The following is a 21,245-nucleotide window of genomic DNA, read 5'->3' on the forward strand; positions in this document are numbered from 1 at the left end:
TAATCGTGCGAGTGTCACGGAAACGGACCGCGGCGGCAGCAGCGCGAACCGCAGAGCGATGCAGAGAGCGAGAGACGCGCGGAGCAGGGCCGCCGTCAAGTCACCGCCAAAGCCAGCGCCTCTCCGGACTCCGGGCCGCGGGAGATGTTCTGCACCTGGAGCGCCAGCAGAGCCTGGAGATGCTGGAGGGATGATTCGGTGACTCCGGGGGCTGCCGTGGACTGGCTGCCGTGGACTGGCTGCTGGGCTGTCCGGCCCAAGTCCATTAATCTGGCTGACCATTGGCGCCCCCGATGTCTCCATCGACACGGCCGGGCGGCCAGCTAGAGCGGCCTGTGTGTGTGTGAGTGTGCGTGTGAAAAAGGTTATGCCAAAGGGACTGTGCGCTACTTCCGCATCAAGATGACGCGGTCCTTGTTGTTCATGCCGTTCGGTGATGGATGGCAAAGCGATAGCGCTCTGGAAGCGAAAGGGAAGAAGAACATAGAGACCCCTCGCGCCCCGCCCACGCAGTCAGCTGACTGAAAGTGTTTCCTGTGCGTGGAGCGACGCCGCCGAGCAATCCGCGGCAAATAATACCCATTTTTGGTCCGTTGGCGTGATGAGGTGACTGATGCTTGTTCGCTCCTCCCACCGACCTCTGAGACTTTTTGGCCGCGCGTTTCGGCGCGCGCTGTCAGAGGGGCGCGTGGTTTCGAAATAAGCAGGCAGAACAACTTTGGCATTCCGGGGAAGAGCGGCGGCCGAGCGGCGGGGCGGCGGAGCGGCAGGGGGACTCGCTGTTATTGCTTGAACGGTGAAACAAATAACCGGGCGGCTCAGACCGAGCAACTCATGAGCACTAGAAAGTAAAATGTGTGTTTCCTTTCAAGCTGTCGTCGTCTGGGGTAGGGTGAAAAACAACGAAAAAGAAAGGAAGAAAAAAAGAAAAGAAAATGCTTGTTTCTCGTTTTGGAACGCATAAGGTCTTATTGCACTTTTTATTTCCATAAAATTTGTTTTGTACACAGTATAGACACTTTACGACATTTCTATAATAATTATAATCATTATTTATAAGGGGTTGAAACATTTTACAGAATAAAACAATAGATAAATAATAATAAAACAATTATGTCAAAATTTGGTCGTCCTATCAAATCACAGGATCGGGCCGTAGGACGATGAAATATGTGTACACGATCATCACTACACAGTTAAGCTATATGCAAAATATATATTGTATGTTTATAAAAAATACTGGGTCTTAAGAATCAGAAGTACGGTGCGTTTTGATGTCTGTGTCGCAAAGACACGACTCGGTCGGTAATGAGTGCAGTTGAGTTTATTGACGAACAATTAACAAAAACAAACTTCTAATCTGCAACAGGATTTGGTATACAATGACTCAGAAAATTAATTGCACTCTTTTCGTTTCTTAAATAAGATTAAATCAAGTTTACGTATTTGAGTTTTTCTGCACGCACTCTCATGTACAGTATTTGGTTTGAAGCAAAATTTTTCCTCGTACTAAAGACACCCCAGCACAGGATTGTACAAGATGTAACAGGTCTCATAAAAATTTGACGAAGACGAATGTGCAAAGGTACAAATATATCAATTACTTTACAACAAGAAACCTTTTTAACTTTTACAGAAAAGAAAATTGGCCATAACATTTAAATCAAAAGAACGTAACCAGCTTTCAAATAGGTCTGTACACTCAACAAAAAATAATGACACAACGTAATTTGTTAACAAAAACGAATGAAACAAACATAAGTCTCAAAATCTATTACACAAAATGTACAATACACTTCTAAAAACGAAACTGTGTTCCTAACGTTTTGTTTTTAGAGCACACTTGCTCCCACGAAATTGAGATCAATGTAGCGCCAGTGCGCTATGCGCAGGGACCGTGTGCTTTTGAGCAACAACTTCTATTCTTTTGAAGACGGTAATCAGGCCAAACACCATCTCCACGTCATCTATGTGACCCAATTACCAAGGGTGCAAAAAAAAAATGTTGCTCGAACAGGAACTGCTTGAACATTCTACGATCTCGTTTCAGTTATCTACTTGTACCATTATGGCAAATGTAACATTCAAAACGATTACTTTAGCAGCAATCTATCGCCAAATATTGAATTTTCGACATCCAGGAATACTTTGAGCCTCAAAGTAAATTAATATTTTGCTTTCGTATTGTTTTTCTCTAAAAACGTGTCTATATTTTGGTGAAAAGACACCAATGGAATGTTACCAAACAATTACTTAATGTAGATAGAAGCAGTCAAATTAACTAACAAATGACAGCTCACATTAAAGCACGGTACACATAACGTCAGTAAATGTGACAAATAAAAACAAATTGCCCTTGATGGTTTGTTTGTAGCTTTGACACTATTCGAGTATATAAACCTATATCTGTAGACAACTAATATCACTGTTAGACATGTTCAAACCAAATTAACTACATCAATTCAGCTATATGTGCACAAAATATCAAATATCACATTCCAGATACACAAACACAGCGATACAAATCAAAAAGCTTAACAACAGTTTGGTGAGTTTAAACAAAACCCAGGATGCAGATTTCGAATTGCGATTCACCTACGAGACAAGGCGAGGCTATAGAGAACAAGAAAATGACAACCAGGTATGAACAAGCCAAGGCCTTTTAGCAGTCTTCCTTCATCGCTCGACTGTGGGGGGATCCCCATTCCATAAAAAAAGAACAAAATTCACATTCTCACTCATATAAAGAACAAATTTAGAAACTACACCGAGTCGATACGAAAATCTCAATTCAGAGTCCTTTCATTTTAATTTTTTAATGTGACTAGTAGAATAAGGTATAACACCCCTAGGGCGCTATGTGAAAACCGTCCCTACGAACGAAGTAATTATTTTCTTAATCCTTTCCGTAAAACTACTTAACTACTACTCCTCGTTGCAGCTTGCAGCGTCCACTCGCACAGTTTTATCACTTTGAGGCCGGCCCCGCCCCGCGGCTGCCCCACCAGCCGCCACCTCACCAGTCCTTCACCAGTAGTCCTCGCCGGGGGGCTGCGGCGACGGGCTGTACTTGAAGTCCGTATCAACGGGGACACCGGGGACGCCAGGCACGCCGGCCCAGGGGTCGGGGGCACCCCTCTGGGGCCCCAGGCCGGCGCTTGAGCCGAGGCCTGAGCCTGGGCCGGAGCCTGGACCGGAGCCCGAGCCGAAGCTGGGGCCCAGGGCGGCGTTGAGGGCCGATCCCGCCCTGCTCCCCAGGTTGGCCAGGTTCCCCAGGTTCCCCATCGACACGGCGGTCTAATACTAGGTGGTGAGGTGCGTGAACTGCGCGTGGTGCGCGGGCGGGGCGAACTGGTGCGGGCTGGGGTAGCCGCCGTAGTTGGTCATGGCTGACATGCTCATGTTGTGGTAGTACGGCACGATGTTCATGCTGGCCATCTTGTGCTCCTTCTTCCACTTCATGCGCCGGTTCTGGAACCAGATCTTGATCTGTCGCTCCGTGAGGCACAGGGCGTGCGCGATCTCGATGCGCCGGCGCCGCGTGAGGTAGCGGTTGAAGTGGAACTCCTTCTCCAGCTCCAGCGTCTGGTACCGCGTGTAGGACGTCCGCTGCCGCTTCGTTTCACCGTTGGCGTTGACGGTGCCTGCGGACAAAGACAAGCGCGTCAGCAAAAAGGAAACAGCGTCACGAAGCGCGGCCGCGCCGCAACCAAGCGCCGGAACCAAGCGCCGCAATTTCCGCCAGCAAAAACAGCACTGCACGCACGACAACAAAAACAACTTGTCCCTTCCCCCGTCGCAAACTTGCAAATCCCGGTCTGCCATTGGCTGCCGTGGCGCGCTGCCGCTCGGCGGCCAATGGGGGGGCCGCCCTGCCACTCTCAGCGACCCGACCCGACCGACATGACGCCTCAAGGGACTGTGACGAGGGATTGACAGCCCTCCATTTTAATCCCTAATCCGGGCCAGCCGGCAGCAGCCGGCCAGGCGGGGACAGGGTGGCAGGCATTCAGTGGCCATGCGGGTGACGGCGACGGTCTCGATGGAGGCATGGAGGCTCGGGGATTACTCAGCAGAAAGGGCGGACGACAAACCGCTCGCTCATTGGCCAAGTGTCAGTCACCATCACGGCCACTTGGAGCACCCCGTCGGCCGCCACCAGGCCGCCGCACCTCCCCGACGACGACGCACACGCCACTGTTGTCGCCGCCGAGGCATTCCGCCGGCCGTGTGGCGTGTCTCTCTCTCTCTCTCTCTCTCTCTCTCTCTCTCTCTCTCTGTTTACAGCGCAGACATCCAACGCGCCTTGTCACCGAGGCAGGCAGAGCAGTGTGATTGGCTGATTGCGTGCGATTCCCCTCCAATCTCGTCCAATCAGCGGCCGGCCTGCAACCCGTTCCGCGGGATGACTGTCTCTTCGGACGGACGGGGCGTTCCAGCAGCGTTCCAGCAGCCGGGCCCCTCCAGGCCAGGCTCCAGGGCGAGGCCTCTCCTGCAAGCGGGTCCTGAACGCGGCCGAAAGGGGGGGGGGGCAGCGTGACAACTCCCAATCACAAGGGCAAAATCACTCTGAGTCTTTTCGACAACCTTACGGTATGGGAAAAGGGAAAAGAGAACGAGGTGCAACAGTCGCCTCCAGGCCGCCTCCAGGCCGCCTCCAGGCCGCCTCCAGGCCGCCTCCAGGCCAAAGGCCCGTCGGACCGCGTCCAAGCGACCGTGTGTCTGCATTAGCGGGCAATGAGGGCAAACCCGAGGCCAGGCCGCATTTCGGAGGCGACCCAGCGCACGCCGCAGGCCGTCCCCTGGGTGCCGTACGTTTTCGCAGCGAGGAATTATTTCGCGTTTTTTTAGTTTCCTTCATACGGTCCCCGCGGAGAAAGAGAGTCAGAGAGAGAGAGAGAGAGAGAGAGAGAGAGAGAGAGAGAGGAGGGTCCCCTGGGGCCGCGCCGGCTTGCGGTCTCTAGCAGGGTCAGTTTGAGGTGAATCGAGCCTGACGCCCACAGTGGCTGCGGCGCGGGTCGAATGTCAAGTAGTACCGCCCGAGCGGGTCGAGTACGCAAAGTAAGTAGTTTTTTCGGTTTTGTTTTGATACCGGGATAAACTGGGGCTGCGATGAGGTCACGGGTACTACACGCTTTCCGTATTACGGGCCGTGTGTGCTCTCTCTCGCCCCGTTTCTCTCTCTCTCACCCTGGCAGCGCACCTGTTGCGTCCTCGTCGCACGGCCCGCCAGCGGCCCGCCAGGACCACCCCGCGCGGGCGGGGCGGGGCGCATCGCGGCGCTTGGCGACTCGAATAAATGCCTAAGCCCCTGTCTAGGCGCGCCCACACGCCCACACGCGCAGCGGCGAATACATTTCTCATCTTTTTCAGAACGTCGCCGTGCAAGACCAATCGGCCAGAGGCGTTGGCCAGCCACGGTAGCGAACGGCGTAAAGCGGGTACCACCGTGCGCCTGGGAACACTTTCTCAGGTCTAGCAACAGTAGCGAGGTGTCTCGTCTGAAGGGCGCGACGATTGGAGGCTCCACTTGAGTGCGACCAGCTCGAAAAGTGTCTCCTCTCCTGGCGCCCCGTCCACCGAGTGCCGATCGGGTAACCAGCTAGCAGGGCGTCCCGGCACTCGCGTACCGGGTACCCGCCTCGTCCAGGCCGTTCTAGGAGTTCTAGGCGTCTAGCGCCCATTGTAGGCACACCTGCCAGCCTTTGTTGGCACTGTGACAATCGGCACCGGTCGTCCGCGTCGGCGGGGCAGTGCGGGGCAGCTGGGAGGCCGTCGGGGGGATCAGGAGCAGGACGACGCCGGGATCAGGGACCATCAGGGCGACGGCGATGAATGGCTCGGTGTGTATTGTTTGTCTGTCTGCGTCGCTCGGCCAGGCTCGCCCGCCGCGCCCCGCCCCGCCACGGCCCGCCGGCCGAACGGATTTTCGGATCTTGCGGCGCGTTGAAGCGTTGATCCGAAACTAGCGAAAAGACAAAACAACCGGGCGGGCTGGCCGGGCATGCGCTGCGATTCATCACCGCGGCGCCCAATCCGCGGCGGAAAATAGCCGACGAACCGCAATGCGAATGTGAGGTACAGATCGGTACGACCCGGCCTGGCTAGACCAACACGGCCGCACCTGAGACCCAAACCCGATGTGAATGTGGGTCATGCGATCCCCGGACCGGCCCTCGCACCCAACCCCAATGTGAATGTGGATGTCCTCGCAAGGTAGCGCCCCTGTCACGGCTCTTTAAAGCGCGGCCGAGACAATTTGTGCGTTTAGAAAGCAATTACCGGGACGGCTCGGCGCCGAGAGAGAAATGTATTTTTAAAGAGACAGCCGCGCGCCGCTGGGCCGTCAGGGCCGTCAGAGCCTCCAGGGGCTCGGGGCCGACGCGCGCCGCGCCGCCGCGCCCCAGAGGACCCCCACGGCCCCCTCGCGGTGGAGGGACGGCACAGGCACGCGGGCCGCGGACGAACGGACGCACTCTTGGACGGGACAGTTGTTGGTTTTGATACGACGGCCGAATTTTGGCTGCCGAACCTTCCCGATCTAGACCATGTTCGTCGGTCCGTCCGTCCGGACGCAGTCTGTCCCTCTGACTGTCCGTCTCTCTCGCACGTCTTCCTTACTCACACATCCTCCCCCGCGAGGCCGCCTTTCCCCAGGGGGCACAAGGGAGGCGAGAAGGATACCAACATAAGCCGACAGGTCAACAGGAACTTACCCGGCCGTGTTTCTGTGACAGGAGAGAGTATGGTGGACGAACGGACGGGGGCAGACGGACAGACGGACAGACAGACAGACAGACAGACGGACGGCGAGGAGGGAAGGACCCTAGGCAGCGGAAGAAAGTGAAGCCATGTGGTGGCGCTCGGCTCACTGCACATTTCGGCAATTAATACTCTTTGGCGGCGTCACACGCACACACACACACACTCACACACGCACGCTGCGCACACACGTTTTGTTTACGCTGATTACTTTTTATAGTGGGTGCCCGCTTTTTGATTTATGTGGCGCCGGAGGAGTGTCTGCGACCGTCTGCGTGCGTTCGACTTGTTCGACTCCGCGTTCCGGGCGCACCACATGGGCCCCGTCGCGCTGCTGGAGCGCACTCGTCGCGTCGCTTTCGACCAAGTCCAATTTCATCAAAATAAACGATTATTAAACTTTTTTCCGAACGCGCGCAGTCAGTTGGACCGCTGCCCCGCGATGCGCCCGCGCCACGCCGCGCCTTCAGAGAGAAAGAGCTTGTCGCCGCCGACATGGACCAACGTCCGGCGCATCGTCGCCGACGGCCACGACGACGGCCACGACGACGGCCTCGGGAGGGGGGGGGGAGGGGAGGGGCGGCCGGCGGGGGAGGCGGACGTCAAACACGCTTCCGAGGAGCGGACGGGAAGGCGACACGGGTGGAGTACCGTCAACGCTTCGCGACGTCGCCCCGCGTCGCACGCCTTGCTCGGAAAACAGTTTGCCTAGCGCAACCACCGACGCGCACGTGTGTGTGTGTGTGTGTGTGTGTGTGTGTGTGTGTGTGTGTCGGTTTTGTCCGAGAATGTCGAGCCGCGGCGGCCGTGCGGCGGCCGGCAAATCCGGGCCATTTTTCTGTTTGAGGAGATGAGCCGAATCGGCGGCGTGACGTCATCGGCGACGTAAGCTGCAGCAGCCGGGCCGCGCGCCGCAGATGCGCAGCTGCCTAGCCTTGTCGGCCGCCTGTCCGCGCTTCGTGCTGCTGCCGCGCTGCCGCCCCGCCGCCCCGCCACGCCCCGCCGCCGTGCACCAAAGGACACCAAAGGCCTCTCGCCGCGTGACAGCTTCGCGTTGCTTCGCGTTGCGTCGCGTTCGCGTCGTCGCCCTGCTGCCCGAGTCCCTGAAGAACGCCTCCATTCCGCGCGCGGTGCGCCAGCTCGTGCCGTCGTCGTCGCCGCCTGTGACAGTGCGCACGCGGCCCGTCACGCCGGTGTCACACGCGTCACCCGCACGGGGCGGAGTGACGGGGCGTGGCGGCGCGTGACGGCTTGCTTATCACCATCGCTGCACTGCCAGCACCAACGCCACTGGCGGACGAAGGACGAGGAACGCAGGCGAGCCGATGCAAGCCTCGGCCCTGGTCGCGGACTGGCTGCCCGGTCTTGACTGATTGCACGTCTTGTGTCTGACGCTCTGCCAGCCTCGTCTGCCCCGCCCGGCCGCCAGCCCCGCCAGCCCCGCCGCGCCTAACACGCATTCCCACTCGCCAACAACACCGCCGCCGCCGCGCCCAGCAGACCGTCGACCTCGGCGTCAGCGCGTCCGCCACCGCCAGGCTCTCCTTGGACGGCCGCAGCGCAGCCGAGACGCGCGGGGCCACGGTCTCGATACCCGCCGGACAAATTCCCCCTGTAAGTTTGTTGACGTGGACGTGCGTTGTCCGGGACTCATCGCGTGGCGTGTCAAGCGTCGGCGCAGGCTTGGAGGCTCGGAGGAGGGGCCGATACAATCGTGTAAATGAGGTCGTTTGTGAAGACGCTGCATCGACTGATCAGGCAACAGGCCCACCGCACGCCAGCAGCACCACCGTAGCGCGCCCCGCCCCGCCCCGCCCCACCGGGAGCATGACCTGTTGCACCGCGGCCCGCGCACTCCATAATCACTTTCGCGCTGCCTTTGTAATTTGCGCGGCCGCATTTTATATACGCGATTCGGGAGAAAATGAGAAAGTTTTTCATGCAAAGTCGTTGAGGTTAGTACTTATTATTCCCCAACCCTCCGCGTCTGTTTGCGTCCGTTCCGGGCAAAGCAGTCATCATCTCGGGGGCCTTGGCGGCGATGCCGAGGGACGATAGCGAGGGAGGCGCCGGGGCCGAGGCCGGGGCGGCCGTCGGGCCGCTATCACACTCCAGGTGCGTGAGCTGGTGCGTTACGGGAACACCCCATCCCCAACCCCATCCCCAACCCCGGCGAGCCAAGCAGGAACCCACACGCCAAGCTCAGCCATGCCGTCGCTTTTAAATACCCAGCAAGTACAGACACGACGACGCGTTTTCAATTTGGGAACAAAACAAAAATAAAAAAAATAAAAACAAACACAAAACTTTTGCGGTGGCGGCGCAAGGCGGCGGTCGTTGGATAATTATTAATGATGCGACAATCGTCGTCTCGCCGCGGATAAAGGGAGGGAGGGAGCGCGGCCGCTTTGAGCGCCGCGGGGAAAGAGAGAGAAAAGAAAAGCACTCCGAAGGCTGGGAATTCAAGGACAGAATTAGCGGCGGGGGTTTTGAATCACTTTTTTTTGCATTGTCGAATTTTTTTTCGAAAAGTGAAGTGTTTCTCTGCCGCCTTGCTTTTGCCTTGCGTCCGCGCGGCGGACGGGAGGGCTTGGCTGGGCCGGTGCCCCTGTCACGATGGATGTCAGCGGGACCGTTGCCCCGGTCCGTCAGCAGCAGCATCGCCGCCAGCAACAACTAGAACACGGCCTTTCCCGACGCGAGTCCGCGCCCCGCCGCGTCCAGCCGCGTTCCTCAAACACACTTTATTTTCCCCGCGGATGGTACCCGTCCTTCCGTGCGTAATATTCAATTTCCCTTTTCCTCGCCTGCCACGGGAATCGAACCGGAACCATCCATTTAGCCCAATGCCCGCGTGGCAGAAGGGGCCCCTTACACACACACACATACACGCACACACACACACAGGCACACATCCATAGAGACAGACACACATTCACTCCCCTTCCTCAGCGGCCCGCCGATCTCGCGCGCACATCATTAATTCTCCATTTTTTCTCCTCTCGCTCCCTCTCGCTCCGCGGCGGCCCGCGCCGCGCCCCTGTCTCTCTCGCTCCGACCTGGTCAATGCGTGACGTCACGGGCGTGCATTGTGGGGGAAGTATCGGGCCGTGTCAATCACGGTCCAAGACGAACGATGAGGCAAAAGTATGACACGCGGTGGTGGCCCCACGGAGGGCGCGGCGGGGCGTGGCGGTGTCGCGGGGGGCGGGCGGCGCGCTGGGAGGCGGGGCCTGGCGGCCTGGCGCCGGCCCGTGGAGGGGCCTGGGTGGGGCGGCGCCTGCTGGACACCGCGACGAGACTCCGGGTGACCTCCACGCCGCGCCACGCCACGGGGAGGCCCTCTCGATTGCCTGCTGGCTGCAGCTACCGCGCAGTCCACGCAGGTGCCTCGCCAGGGGGTCCTAAACCTCAACCCTCTCCTTCCAACTCCCCACTTTTGTTTTTATCCGCCTCCGGGAGCCGCCATTTTGTTTTTAATCAACTTGCGTGCGCACTTGCCGGCGCTGCTGCTGCTCGGCGGACGAGAACCAGTTTATGTTAATTATCACACCGACACCGGCCAGACAGACGCAAGGCCGGAGGAGTGAATATAAAGAAAAAGAGTTTCCTGGTTGTCTCCCCCCTTCTCTCTGCAACAGCGTTTCGCGGAGGGGTCTTTGGCTGAGGTCGACAGCCTGGCGGCGTGACTGGCGTCGCGGTGCCACTTTAGCAGCACCTAGTCGTTGGCGTCGCGGCGCTCGTCGCGGCGCCGTCTCCAACGAGACCCCCATTTTGCTGTCAATCGGCGTGGAGAATAAATGACGTAATTGCGGGGACGAGGCGCTGCAAGTGGCACTGACTCGAGGCGCATCAACGCACACCAGGAAAAAAAAATTGTGCTCCGGGCGCGGGGGGGATTCGAACCCGGGCCGCGCCGCCCCGTCAAATGCCCCACATCCCCGCAACCGAGCCCCGCGACCTCCTTCTATCGCGATTTGTCAAGACGGACCTGTCGCGGCGGCGAACGTGGCGAACCTCCACCCCTTGCCTAATGACTCGGAGACACACGGGACAAGCTGCTGACAGAAGTTGCTCTCGGCTGTCAGGCGGGGCGGGACGGGGCGGGGCGCTCCCCTTTATGCCTCGCGCTTACATAGCTAGAGTAAGAATCAAAAGAAAGCACCTGAGAGGTGAATACTCACAAGAAGGGATCCAAAAGCAAATTCAATGAAAAGGCTTTTTTTTGTCGCCTTTGACACTAACTTGGAGGGGCGGGTTTGCTGTGCTCCACCCAGGACGGCGTTAGATCAACCGAGCACACTAAAGATTTTATGCGCAATTTTGTAAGAGTGTCTTCCATGGTTCTGCACACATTTTCATTTCTCGTGCGAATTTGAGCACAAACGAGGAAAATGGTCGGCACAATACGATGTAGGACACTCCATACAAAATGAGCAAACTTATCGTGAGAACAGTGCGGAAAGATGTTGATCTAACGCCGTGGGTGGGTTCACCTCTCAGGTTGGCGCCTTGGCAGTGTCGAAAGAAAATCCGCGGTACTCACGTGGGTCTGAAAACGAGAAAAACAAAAGCGTTAAACCGAGCTCGACATTACCGTGTCGGTTTCCAACAACATGATCATTATTGTTGTTGATCAGAAAAACAAAAACAAAAAGATGGATAGGAAGACACGAAATCTTTCGACACAAAAGCTGGAAAAAATATCAGAGCACTTCAAAAAGCTGTCAGTTAATCCCCCCGACATGTTCATAATTTTCAATTTCTTTCAGGGGGAAATGTCAAAGGTGAATTTAGGAAAAATTTCCTCCCCCTCTCATCGGCATGGCGAAGGAGGAGGACTACCACAACTGGCATGCGGTTGCCTCAGTCCGCAAATGCACCGCGCTCCCCGCGTCAAGGGGGGAGGGCGAAGGGAGGCGCGCATCACGCCGCGGACAAGCAAAAATTATGGCCCTTCCTGCGCGCTGGGGCACGCTGGGGCGGCGTGCAGTGCGACAACACACACGCACGCACACACGCACGCACACACACACAAACACACGCGCGAGCTGGGCGGTACCGCGGCAAGGATTTATAGAGTTATCATGTGAGGTTTAGAGCTCATTTTGCGCTTGGGAGGTTCTATTAGTCGAAGCTCCCCCCGATAAGAAGAGCCGGCCGGCGACAGCGGAGGAGGACGCGGGGGAGGGGGAGTGCTCAAGGTGTCGGATGAAACGGGCTAAAGCAAGGAGGTTGTTGGCCAATCGCGGGCTGCCTCTCTCCGCCCCAAATTCGCACTCGACTTGTCACGGCACGGCGCTGCTGGCCGCGCTGGCCGCGGGGGAATGCGGCACATTGTCCGCTGCTCTACTCTGTCTCTACTCCGCGTGTTAACTTTGCGACCGACAATGTCTTTTGTTTTGCCCGCTTTGTTTTGTCCGGAGTGATTAATAGTGTTGCAGTTTTTCGGCGCGGCGCGCATCCGCTGCGGCGAGCAGGGCAACGGCGCGCGCAGTCTTACACTAGACGCACAAGTTGAAGAAGGAGCCAGTTTTAAAATTAGGTTTCAAAGGGAGAATTTTTTTCCTGGATTTTTTTTTGGCGTGTATCTGATTGGAGGTTTCCGAGGTGGGACCCACAGTCGTCGCAGGGGGCGAACCAGAGGCAGGCTGGTGGGCCTGGTGGGCCTGGTGGGCCACTGCACGTCCCGGTGGAGGACGTGGAGGAGGGGACTTTGATTTAGAGCTTTCCTCGGATCACTCGGGTGGGGCTCTGGGTTTGTTTTGCCGTCACTTGGTTGTCACGCGCCGCCACCGGCCCCACGACCGCACACGCCGCGGAGTTCTTATCAAAAAGGGGGGAAAAGTTTTCGTTTTTGAAAATAGTTTGCATTTTTTTGTGATAGGCTGCAGGAATGCGGCGCCACGCTAGGTTTGGGTCGCAGGGCCCCGCCGCCCCGCCACGCCGCGTCCGGCCAGCGAGACGTGTGTCCGGGCCGCTGGACACACAAAAGCGTAACTCCCACCTCCCGCCCCTGACATACGCCGTTCTGGCCAGTGACAGCTGTCGCGCGACGCGAGGGACGCGGTGACGCGGCGACGCAGCGACGCGGGGACGAAGCGAGGGGGAAACATCATTAGCCACCATTATGCACCCTCGATATCAATCCCGGATTCGAAAACGCATGAACGGCTCCCAATTTAATTTCGCATTCTTTCACAGATCATTCTTTTCCTTTCGGCCCAGGTTCGCGTCTGCTCGCCGCGCAGACGCAGGCTTGACCGTTTTCTACACGGAGGAAAAGAGCGAGGAGAACAATTTTTTGGGCTGCTTCCAGTGTACCGGCAGTGGCGCTGCCTCCGCCTCGCCCTGCTCCGCGCTGCCTCGGCCCGCAACTTTGGGACAGCCTGTGACGTGAGAGTGGCGTCTCCCCGGCAGCGACCTGACGCCGCCGCCGCCCGACGCCGCCCGACCCGCTAAGACGAGGTCAAACTTTGACTGGGCGCGATCGAGCCGCGGCGAATTGGAGCGGACCCCAGCGCGCACTCTCGCGGGAGGATTACGAAACGAATCAGAACAAAAGCGAAACTCCAGCGGGGAATCATCGCGCAGTGTTTAAATTTCCCGCTCGTCTGCTGCTTCCGACAGTGCCCCCTCGCATGATGTCGTCGACGCCACCCGCCCAGGGCGCTATTTACGGGCTAAGCAGGGACCCGGACTCCCCGTGCGACACGGCACTGCCAAAGAAATCGGAGATTGAATCGACTGAAACTGAGTTGATTTCCTCGGTCAAGTTCAAGTACCCTGTAGGTCACGTTGCTTTCAAGACGACTGTATACAGTAAACCTTCATCTTGACTTTATTTTCCAGTGGGGTCGGCGTCGTCCAGGCCGTGGAAGACGACGTCCTCCTCCACGGCGGCCAGCACACTGGCCAGCACACTGGGGCCCTTGGCTGCCTTTGGCGCCGCGAATTGGGCGCCTCGGAGCTCAACACACGCGAGGCCATAAATCAGCGACGAGCCCCGGCACTGGCCGGCACTGGCCCCGCGGCCCCGCGGCCCCGCACTGACCGGCCGCCTCGATTGAGACGCGGCTGTCCGTTCATCCAGCCTCCTGTTGCGTTTAGCATTCCTGCCCGCCGGCCCGGCCAGCCTCCAGCGACAGCCGGCCAGCCAGCCGCCAGCCAAAGGCCAGCCTCCAGGCGCGTCGCTGGACAAGTGTGACGGCTGCATTCCTCGCTGTGACTGCTTTTGAGAGGCGCACGCTTTCGCGAAGTGCGTCCGTCCGAGCGGCGGGACTGCGGCGCACAGTGGGCCAGAAGACCGGGTGGAGGCGGTCAAAGTTCCGGACGCGTATTGAGCCCCAGAATCGAACGTGTGACCCCACCAATGGATTGCTCTCCGAGCGAGGAATCCATTGGTGGGGTCACACGTTCGGTTCGAGTCCTGTTTAGCGACTCTGGAGCTCAAAACGCGTCTAGAGTTTTGGCCGCCCCTACCGGTCTTCTGGCCCACTGTGCGGGGACGGCCCGGTGCCGGTGCGGTCCGCGAGGCTGGCCGACAGGCACGCCGAGGGGCAGGCTGCCCAGTGGCCTTCCCTCCGGGCCGCTCTGGGCGCGGCGCGCGTCTTTAGGGTTATTTATGTGCAGTTAATAGAAGGCGTGCATCGACGTCTACATTACAGCGCGTGAGAGCGGCAGGTAAGAAGGGCCCAACTCGCACACGACTAGCTTGGAGGCGCGCGGGAGCGATCGCTCCCCTCCTCCACGCTGGTCATCTCCCTCGCCCGCGGCAGCCAGCCCAGCGCGGCGCGGCCCGCCAGATTGCCTTCATGATTATCACGCAGTGGACCGCGGCCAGCGCGGCCGGCGGACACCGAATTTCACTCCGGGCTGATTACAGGACGGCCGTGTTATTTGATCCGGCCGGGAAAACGAAAATGCAGATGAACGGAAACGGAACGGAAAGCCGAGTGAACGCCCCGGAGAATGAATGAAAAATAAAGGTTAAAGAAATGAACGAAAAACAAGTCTCAAGGGAACAAAAGATCAAACGTTAAATAAAAATGGACATGAAAAAAACAATAAATAAGAAATGAACAACAAAACAAGAGTGGAAAATAAACGTGAAGAAATGAATGGGACATGAGTGGGAAAGGAAACCTTGAATGGAAATTCAGGTAATGAATGAAGGTGGATAAAAATTGAACCAAAGTACTAAAGTGATCTTATCGATCGTCTCTTCAGAGTTTTCTAACCGAGAAGTGATTTTCCGCGAGCTTTCTGGTCCGCAGTTCAGTAAGCAAACAAGACGGCCTGACGCACGTACATGGCCAGCCCGCGCCGCGGCCCGTGTCACTGCCTTGTCCGCAGCGCCGAGGCAGTGCAGGCGCCGCAGGCAGCGCCGAGGCATCGCCCGCTGCGAGTGGAGCAGGCCGCGACGCCGCGACGCCGCGTCAGCCGAGACGGGCGTCGGGAGCCGGGCCGGGCAGGCCGTTATTTATTGCCCGATCACCTCGTATTGTTCTTATTGAAATTTCATTGCAGCGCCGCGCACGTGTCCATCGGCAGGAACAGGAAAGGTTACGCCGTGAAGCGCGGCGAAATTTTTAAAACGTCTTTCAAAGTAAGGCAAATATCAATATCGTTTGAAAAAAAACTCAATTGCACACGGAATAAATCGAAAATACTATCCAAAAAGCCGTCAAGGGGAAAGGGCACAATGGGACCTGGTGTCCCAAAAAGGAGATAGAAAGTGGTAAAAACGAAGAAACTTTCGATCGTGGCTGAAAGGGTGCATGCAAAACAAAGGCCCCACAGAGGGCCAGCGACTGTTTCCCAGGCGAGAAAGGGGTCCTTGAAATTAGGTCTCGCCTTGCTGTGCGTGCACTGTGTCAGTCAATACCTGTCAATCACAGGCCAGCCGCCTCGCCCAGCCAGCCAGGCGTTGAACGATGACAATGGCCGCCCGGAAAGCCAACCCGTACCACAACAAGGCCCTCACCGTGTCCGCCACGCGCCGCGCGTACCGCCCTGCACCGCACTGCACCCGAATGGGTTCAAGGTCCACCTTGCAACCCCCAGCCCTGTTGAGCCGGCCAGGCTGGCGGACACACAGTCGGACAGCCGGGCGAACAGACGGACGGTCAGACAGGCAGGCGACGCGAATCGGAAGACAGGCAGACTAGAGGAGCCAGCCGCCCGCCGCGCCTGTCGAATTTTTCATCCTTTCGTGCAGCAGCGCGGGGGGCGTGGGGCCGCGGGGGCCGCGGGGGCCGTGGGGGTGACGCGTAAATATTGCCGGCAACACAACGTGACCGGCCCACGCTGCAGCGCGGCTCGCCGTGCCAGCCAGCCAGCTCGCGATTCGAATCAGCCCAATTCCAGTGCCGCAGCGTGCCGCAGCAAGTCGGTGTTGCAGTGTAGCCGAGTGTAGCCGCGCCCTCTGACCCCTCGCGGACCCTCGGCCGCTTAGTTCTCTGTCGGGCCGCTGAATAGAAACTGGCCGGAGGACACCCGGACGACGACGCCCGGCCACCGCCTGGCCGGGCCCGACCCTGCGAACCGCCCGGGAAGAAGGTCCTAACCACGCAGGGCCGCCATGCCACATACGGTGCTCTAAGCGGGGGTCGGTGGCCTGGCGCATCACAACTACCGTGCGCAGCGAGCACAAGTCGAGTAGCCTGATGCGTGCACCGAGCACCAATGAGCTGCACCGGGCAATTTCTCGACTTCGGCCCCCTGCAGGCTGCTTGCGATCAGTGCTCCGTCCCTCTCGCACTCACGGGCCGTTCCGTGCGGGCGCGAGAGAGACAGAGCGACGCAGTTCGGAAGGAGCACGCCGGGCTGGCTACTGGAGACGGATGGGAGTTCCCGCTGGAATGACTGGAGGAAGCGCCCTTCCCCGCGGCGCACCGCGGCGATCCGCTCCAGGCGTCAATGCTGGAGAGGCGCGGACAGTCGCCCCAATCCGGGGAATCGTCCGACACCTCGATACTCTAGAGTTTCTCTCGCGTGTTTGCCGCGATATCTCGACGGCTGTATCTGATTGGCCCGTTTTGTTCGGTATATATGGAGTCGCCAGTGCTGCGGGCCGCCGCGGGACTTTCAAGATTTGAATGAGAGTTTATTTAGCATTCGTGCCGCGACGTGCTTCCTATAAATCTTGTGCCTGAGCAGGCGCGCGTACCTGCTGCTGGGCGCACGCTAGTTGAGCGCCTTAGCCGGTGTCAAGGCAGGCATTCAGCCGCGTCCAGCGGCCCAACAGGCCGCGCGGACAATTTCTCATACTTTGGCCCACACCGCGCTCTGCCACAACCGACAAATTTTTCACCACGTTTCATTGGCAGTCTTTACATTTTAAATACTCTATCAAGCTGAACTATTCGCTCCTTCTTGGAGAGCCTTGAGCTGTCACCAGTCTCCGCGCGGGACCTTTTCCGGAGTCGGATTTCGGGGGCACTTGTCGAGGCTCAGCGGGGCGGGGCGGGGTACGGGGGTGTGCAAATTAGTTTGCGTAGTTTTAGCTGCCGCGCGCATGTCCGCTGTGCTCTTACGTAGTACTCCGAAACCAATCCGAACCGTACGTGGAAGAAGAAGAAGAAGAAGAAGAAGAAGAAGAAGAAGAAGAAGAAGAAGAAGAAGAAGAAGAAGAAGAAGCGAGGCGGCCCCCCGCGCCGGCAGGCCACGCGCATCACACTGACACCGTGTTTGAAATTTTCAACTCATTCCTGTGGAATAGACCGTCAGCAGGCCCGGCCGGCCGGCCAGTAAATTAATATCTGGAGCGTCTCCAAGTTATTTATGGGCTTGTAGTTCGGCCCCCCTGCTGGCCGAAGTGCGCACGGCGCCCGGACGGCTCGAAGGGTAATCGGGCTCAATCGAAAGCCAGTTGTGGCCATTTGTCGGTGCTAAAAGTCGAGAAAAAGGGCGAAAAGGAGCAGAAATAGCAAGCGAAGCACGCGCCAAAATGGAGTTTGGAGGCAAGCAGGGGTGTTTGTTTTCTCTACCTTCTCCACCAATCACGGAAGGGGTCCCGGGGGAAAATAAGAAAGCCGCACGACGTGGGTGTGTATGTGTGTGTGTTTTGTCACCTGACAGGCGCACAAGCCGTAAATCACCTATCCGGGTGTCATCCCCAAACCACGGAAAATACCCTTATTAGAATGTTTGAACGAAGAGAAAAGGAAGAAGCCTGCCCTCCTGTGCGCCTGAATGCCTGTCCGTTCGATTGGAAGGTGAGCTCGGTAGAGAAGACGACAGAAAAAAAAGAAAAAAGGAGAGAAGAGGGCATCGGAGGGAAGTGACACCCGGTTGGATATGTAACATGCCCTCTCTCTCTGCGGGCTCCGTTGGGGTGACTCCCCTGCTATGCAGGACAGCAGGTTCTTGGGGTACACTGGGAAAGAAAACGGCACGATAGCGCAATCGTGTGTGGCAACAACAACAACAAAACACGGAGAGGGCGTGCTTTTTGTTTCATCCCCAAAATGAGCGGGTGGTGAGGAGGCGAGCTGCGGTCTCGTTTCGCAAGACGGCACAAGTTTTCAAACCGCACCGCAAATCCAACAATGAGACTCGCTTTGTAATTTGACATAAGCTCGCACGGCTTTGATTTATGGGCCGGCGAGTCACGCTCGGTGATAAGGCATCGCGGGGCCCTTCGCTCGCTTCGCACGACCTGGACGCAGTGGAGTGGACGTCTCGCGGGACGTTGAGGCTTCAGTCCGAATCTGCACTTAAGCACCAAAGGATTTTTTGAAATTTTCGTTTTACTGAAAACAACGAGTCTGTCTGATTAAAATGGCAATAAAACAATTTCCATCCAGGAGAGGACATTCTAGCTCTTGAGCCACTGTCAAGATCTTTTCAAAACCAAAGATAACGTGTCCATTCATTCAAAGACATTATTAGCTCGCCTTAGGGTTAATTGTTCAACGACCCTTGGTCCAAAAATATCGGAAGAATAGATTTTGCACCTCGTTCAAGCGAGATCGTCAGGAATGTTTTGTGATAAGATTTTACTAGACTTTACATGCGAAATCTGCGTGTTTAGATTGTGTCGAGAGTTTTTAGACCTAGGCACCCGGTGACAAAACTTTCGAAAAAATTCGTTCCCATGCACGCACACACACACACACACATCGCGCCGCGGTGATTTCGTGAGGACCACTACTGTTTGCACTGAAGGCGCTTATTGGTTTTTCCGATTCCGCGGCCAACAAAGCCCCAACTTTCCTTATTTCCTCGATTAATGATCCACCTCGGAAAAAGTATTTTGACACTGGCCCCAGGCTGGGCTCGGCGGGGGGTGATGTCAGTCTGCCAGTCGCGCCCCTTTCCGCGAGAGAGGAAGTTGGGAACCAATGAACTTTTGCTGCGGGGAACTTGAATTAAGGGCGGGAGAGTGGCGTGCCTTCGATTCGTCGCGGAGCGGAGCGATTCTGTGGGGCTCGCGCCCCGCAGCCCAGGCAGCCCAGGGTGGCGGCCCGGACCCACCCCGCTGAAAGGGTCTGCTCCTTCATTATGATTAATGATTAACAGTGAGTGTCCAACGGCACCGCGGTGGCGGCAGCGCTCCGTTTGAATTTCGAGCCAAAAACGGAAAGTGTGGCGGGTGCAGAGTGAGCTCTTATGGTGCAAAGTATGTTTCATTCGTGTCAAGTAAATGCTTTGCGGTTCTTTCACGAGCATTTTTGGTCCAAGGAAAGAATACTTCTGCATGTTATGAGGTGAATATCAAAAATCATAAAGAAAATTGCAGTCACAGTCAATATTAGCAGATGACACAGCTACAGCATCAAGCGAAACAATGAAGTCATAATTGAATAAGGTGTAAGCGAGGTCCCCATTCATTTACTGGATGAATGGCAACCGAGTTTGTAAAATGTGGAGATCTCCCTGTGGTCACCGCGAACATCCAGGAAAGCTTGTCGATGCGGTTTTAACGAGTTTTCCCAGTGCGCCTTACAAGCGTCCTCGCGCCTCTCGTCGTGCTGTCGTTTGGCGGCCAGCTTAGAGCAGCTCGGCTCATTTCCATGGCGAATCCATAAATTATATCCAGTCCTAGATGCAAGACGCCAGCCAGGCGGCGGGCACTGCCGGGCAGGGCGGCCACCGTCTTTAGCGGGGAGCCTAATGATGCTGGACTATCAACTGGTGGATGCGAAATCGCAAAGCTATTCAGTCGAAACTTAAATGACGGTGACTTTCTGAGAACGCTCCCGATCGGAGCCTCCCCTTGGCAGACTGAGGGTGCCGACAAGGTACGTCACCGCGTCGTCACGCCAGGTGACTGCTGTCAGTGACAGGTCAGGTGACTAGGAAGTGACAAATGAAAGAGTACTCACTCTGGCCGAGGTGGACCCGCTTCATCCAGGGGTAGATCTGGGGCGGGTTGGCGGAGCTGCCGGACCCTCCCCCCGACTTGGAGGAGCCGTTGTTGTTGCCACTCGAGGTGGACGACGTGGAGGACGCGGGCGACGGCGAGGCCTCGTTGAGGCCCGGGGACGCCGACGACGACGGCCGCGTGGACACGGTCACCGGGGACGTGACGGACGACGGCGGCGCCTTGCTGGCGCTGGCCGTGGACTTGGTGGCCGAGGACGACGAGCTGCTCAGGTCCTGCGGCGAGGACACGGAGGGTGCCAGGCCGCCGGGCATGCCCTCGTACTTGCAGCTACTGTTGACGCCGCCGGGGCTGAGCAGCCCGCTGGGCGTCTGCGGGGCGGGCCCTGGCGCCGGGCTGGTGGGCATGTGGTGCTGGAGGTGTGTCCGCTGGTGGCTCGCGGGGTGCAGCTGCGTGTAGTCCATCATGTCGTTGCTCATGTGCCCGTAGCCCTGCTGCGGGTAGCCCTGCGGCGAGTAGCATGTCGGCGACGCGCTGTAGCTCGCGTTGTTGTTGTAGTACTCGCCGCCGGGCGAGGTGGCCGCGCCGGCGTGCTGCTGGTGGTGGCCCCCGGGGCCCTCCACCGGGGAAGCCCCCGTGCGCGCCTGCTGCTGGGCCTGGTTGGCGTAGCAGGAGGCGAGCGAGCTGACGAACTGGTACGAACTCATGTTGTCACTGTTATCACACTGCACTATCACTTCATCACACACACGGAATTCACTTTGTCACACGTTGCGGGCCATGGTGGCGGCGGTGCGCTGGGCCCCTCCAAGGCGGCCCCTCCAAGGTGGCCCTGAGTGTGGCCCTGGCACGGCGTGGGCCCCCACAGGTGCACTGTCGCGGCGCGGCACTGCGCGGCACTGCGCGGACGGACGGCACGGCACTCTGACGGCGAGTCAGGCTCACACGACACGCGGCACGGCGGCGACCTGCGGCGTCCACGACGACGAGACACGGAGTGCGCCCGGGCCATGCCCCATGCCAGCACCAGCTAGTGCGCTCTCACTCGCACCCGCGCGCGCCGCCGGCCTCTCTCTCGCTCCTATCGCCGTCCTCGTCGCGCACGGCGTCGCTCTCCGTCGCTCTGACGGAAACTTCAGGCCGCGCGGCGATG

General features: G+C 57.8%; 1 protein-coding gene across 2 annotated transcripts; it reads right to left on the minus strand.

Moving 5' to 3' along the window:
• Positions 1 to 936: 936 nt before the first annotated feature.
• On the minus strand, positions 937 to 21,070 carry LOC117641385 (homeotic protein Sex combs reduced). Of its 2 annotated transcripts, XM_034378653.1 has the most exons (3): positions 20,094 to 21,067; positions 11,309 to 11,314; positions 937 to 3,644 (listed from the first exon to the last, which is right to left on the minus strand). In XM_034378653.1, exons 1-3 carry the CDS (start codon positions 20,797 to 20,799, stop codon positions 3,304 to 3,306), a joined length of 1,053 nt encoding a protein of 350 aa, XP_034234544.1. In that variant the 5' UTR covers positions 20,800 to 21,067; the 3' UTR covers positions 937 to 3,303. The 2 variants fall into 2 exon arrangements, with proteins under 2 accessions (XP_034234544.1, XP_034234545.1); XM_034378654.1 differs by lacking the exon at positions 11,309 to 11,314 and having other exon boundaries at positions 20,094 to 21,070.
• Between the last annotated feature and the right edge of the window lie 175 nt (positions 21,071 to 21,245).

This window comes from Thrips palmi, unplaced genomic scaffold (genome assembly GCF_012932325.1).
Source record: "Thrips palmi isolate BJ-2018 unplaced genomic scaffold, TpBJ-2018v1 HiC_scaffold_15, whole genome shotgun sequence".
In the NCBI taxonomy this organism is placed as follows: Eukaryota; Metazoa; Arthropoda; class Insecta; order Thysanoptera; family Thripidae; genus Thrips; species Thrips palmi.

Bases quoted from the DNA above. Each gene is read 5' to 3' on its own strand.
- LOC117641385 (XM_034378653.1), bottom strand. From the start codon at position 20,799: ATGAGTTCGTACCAGTTCGTCAGCTCGCTCGCCTCCTGCTACGCCAAC.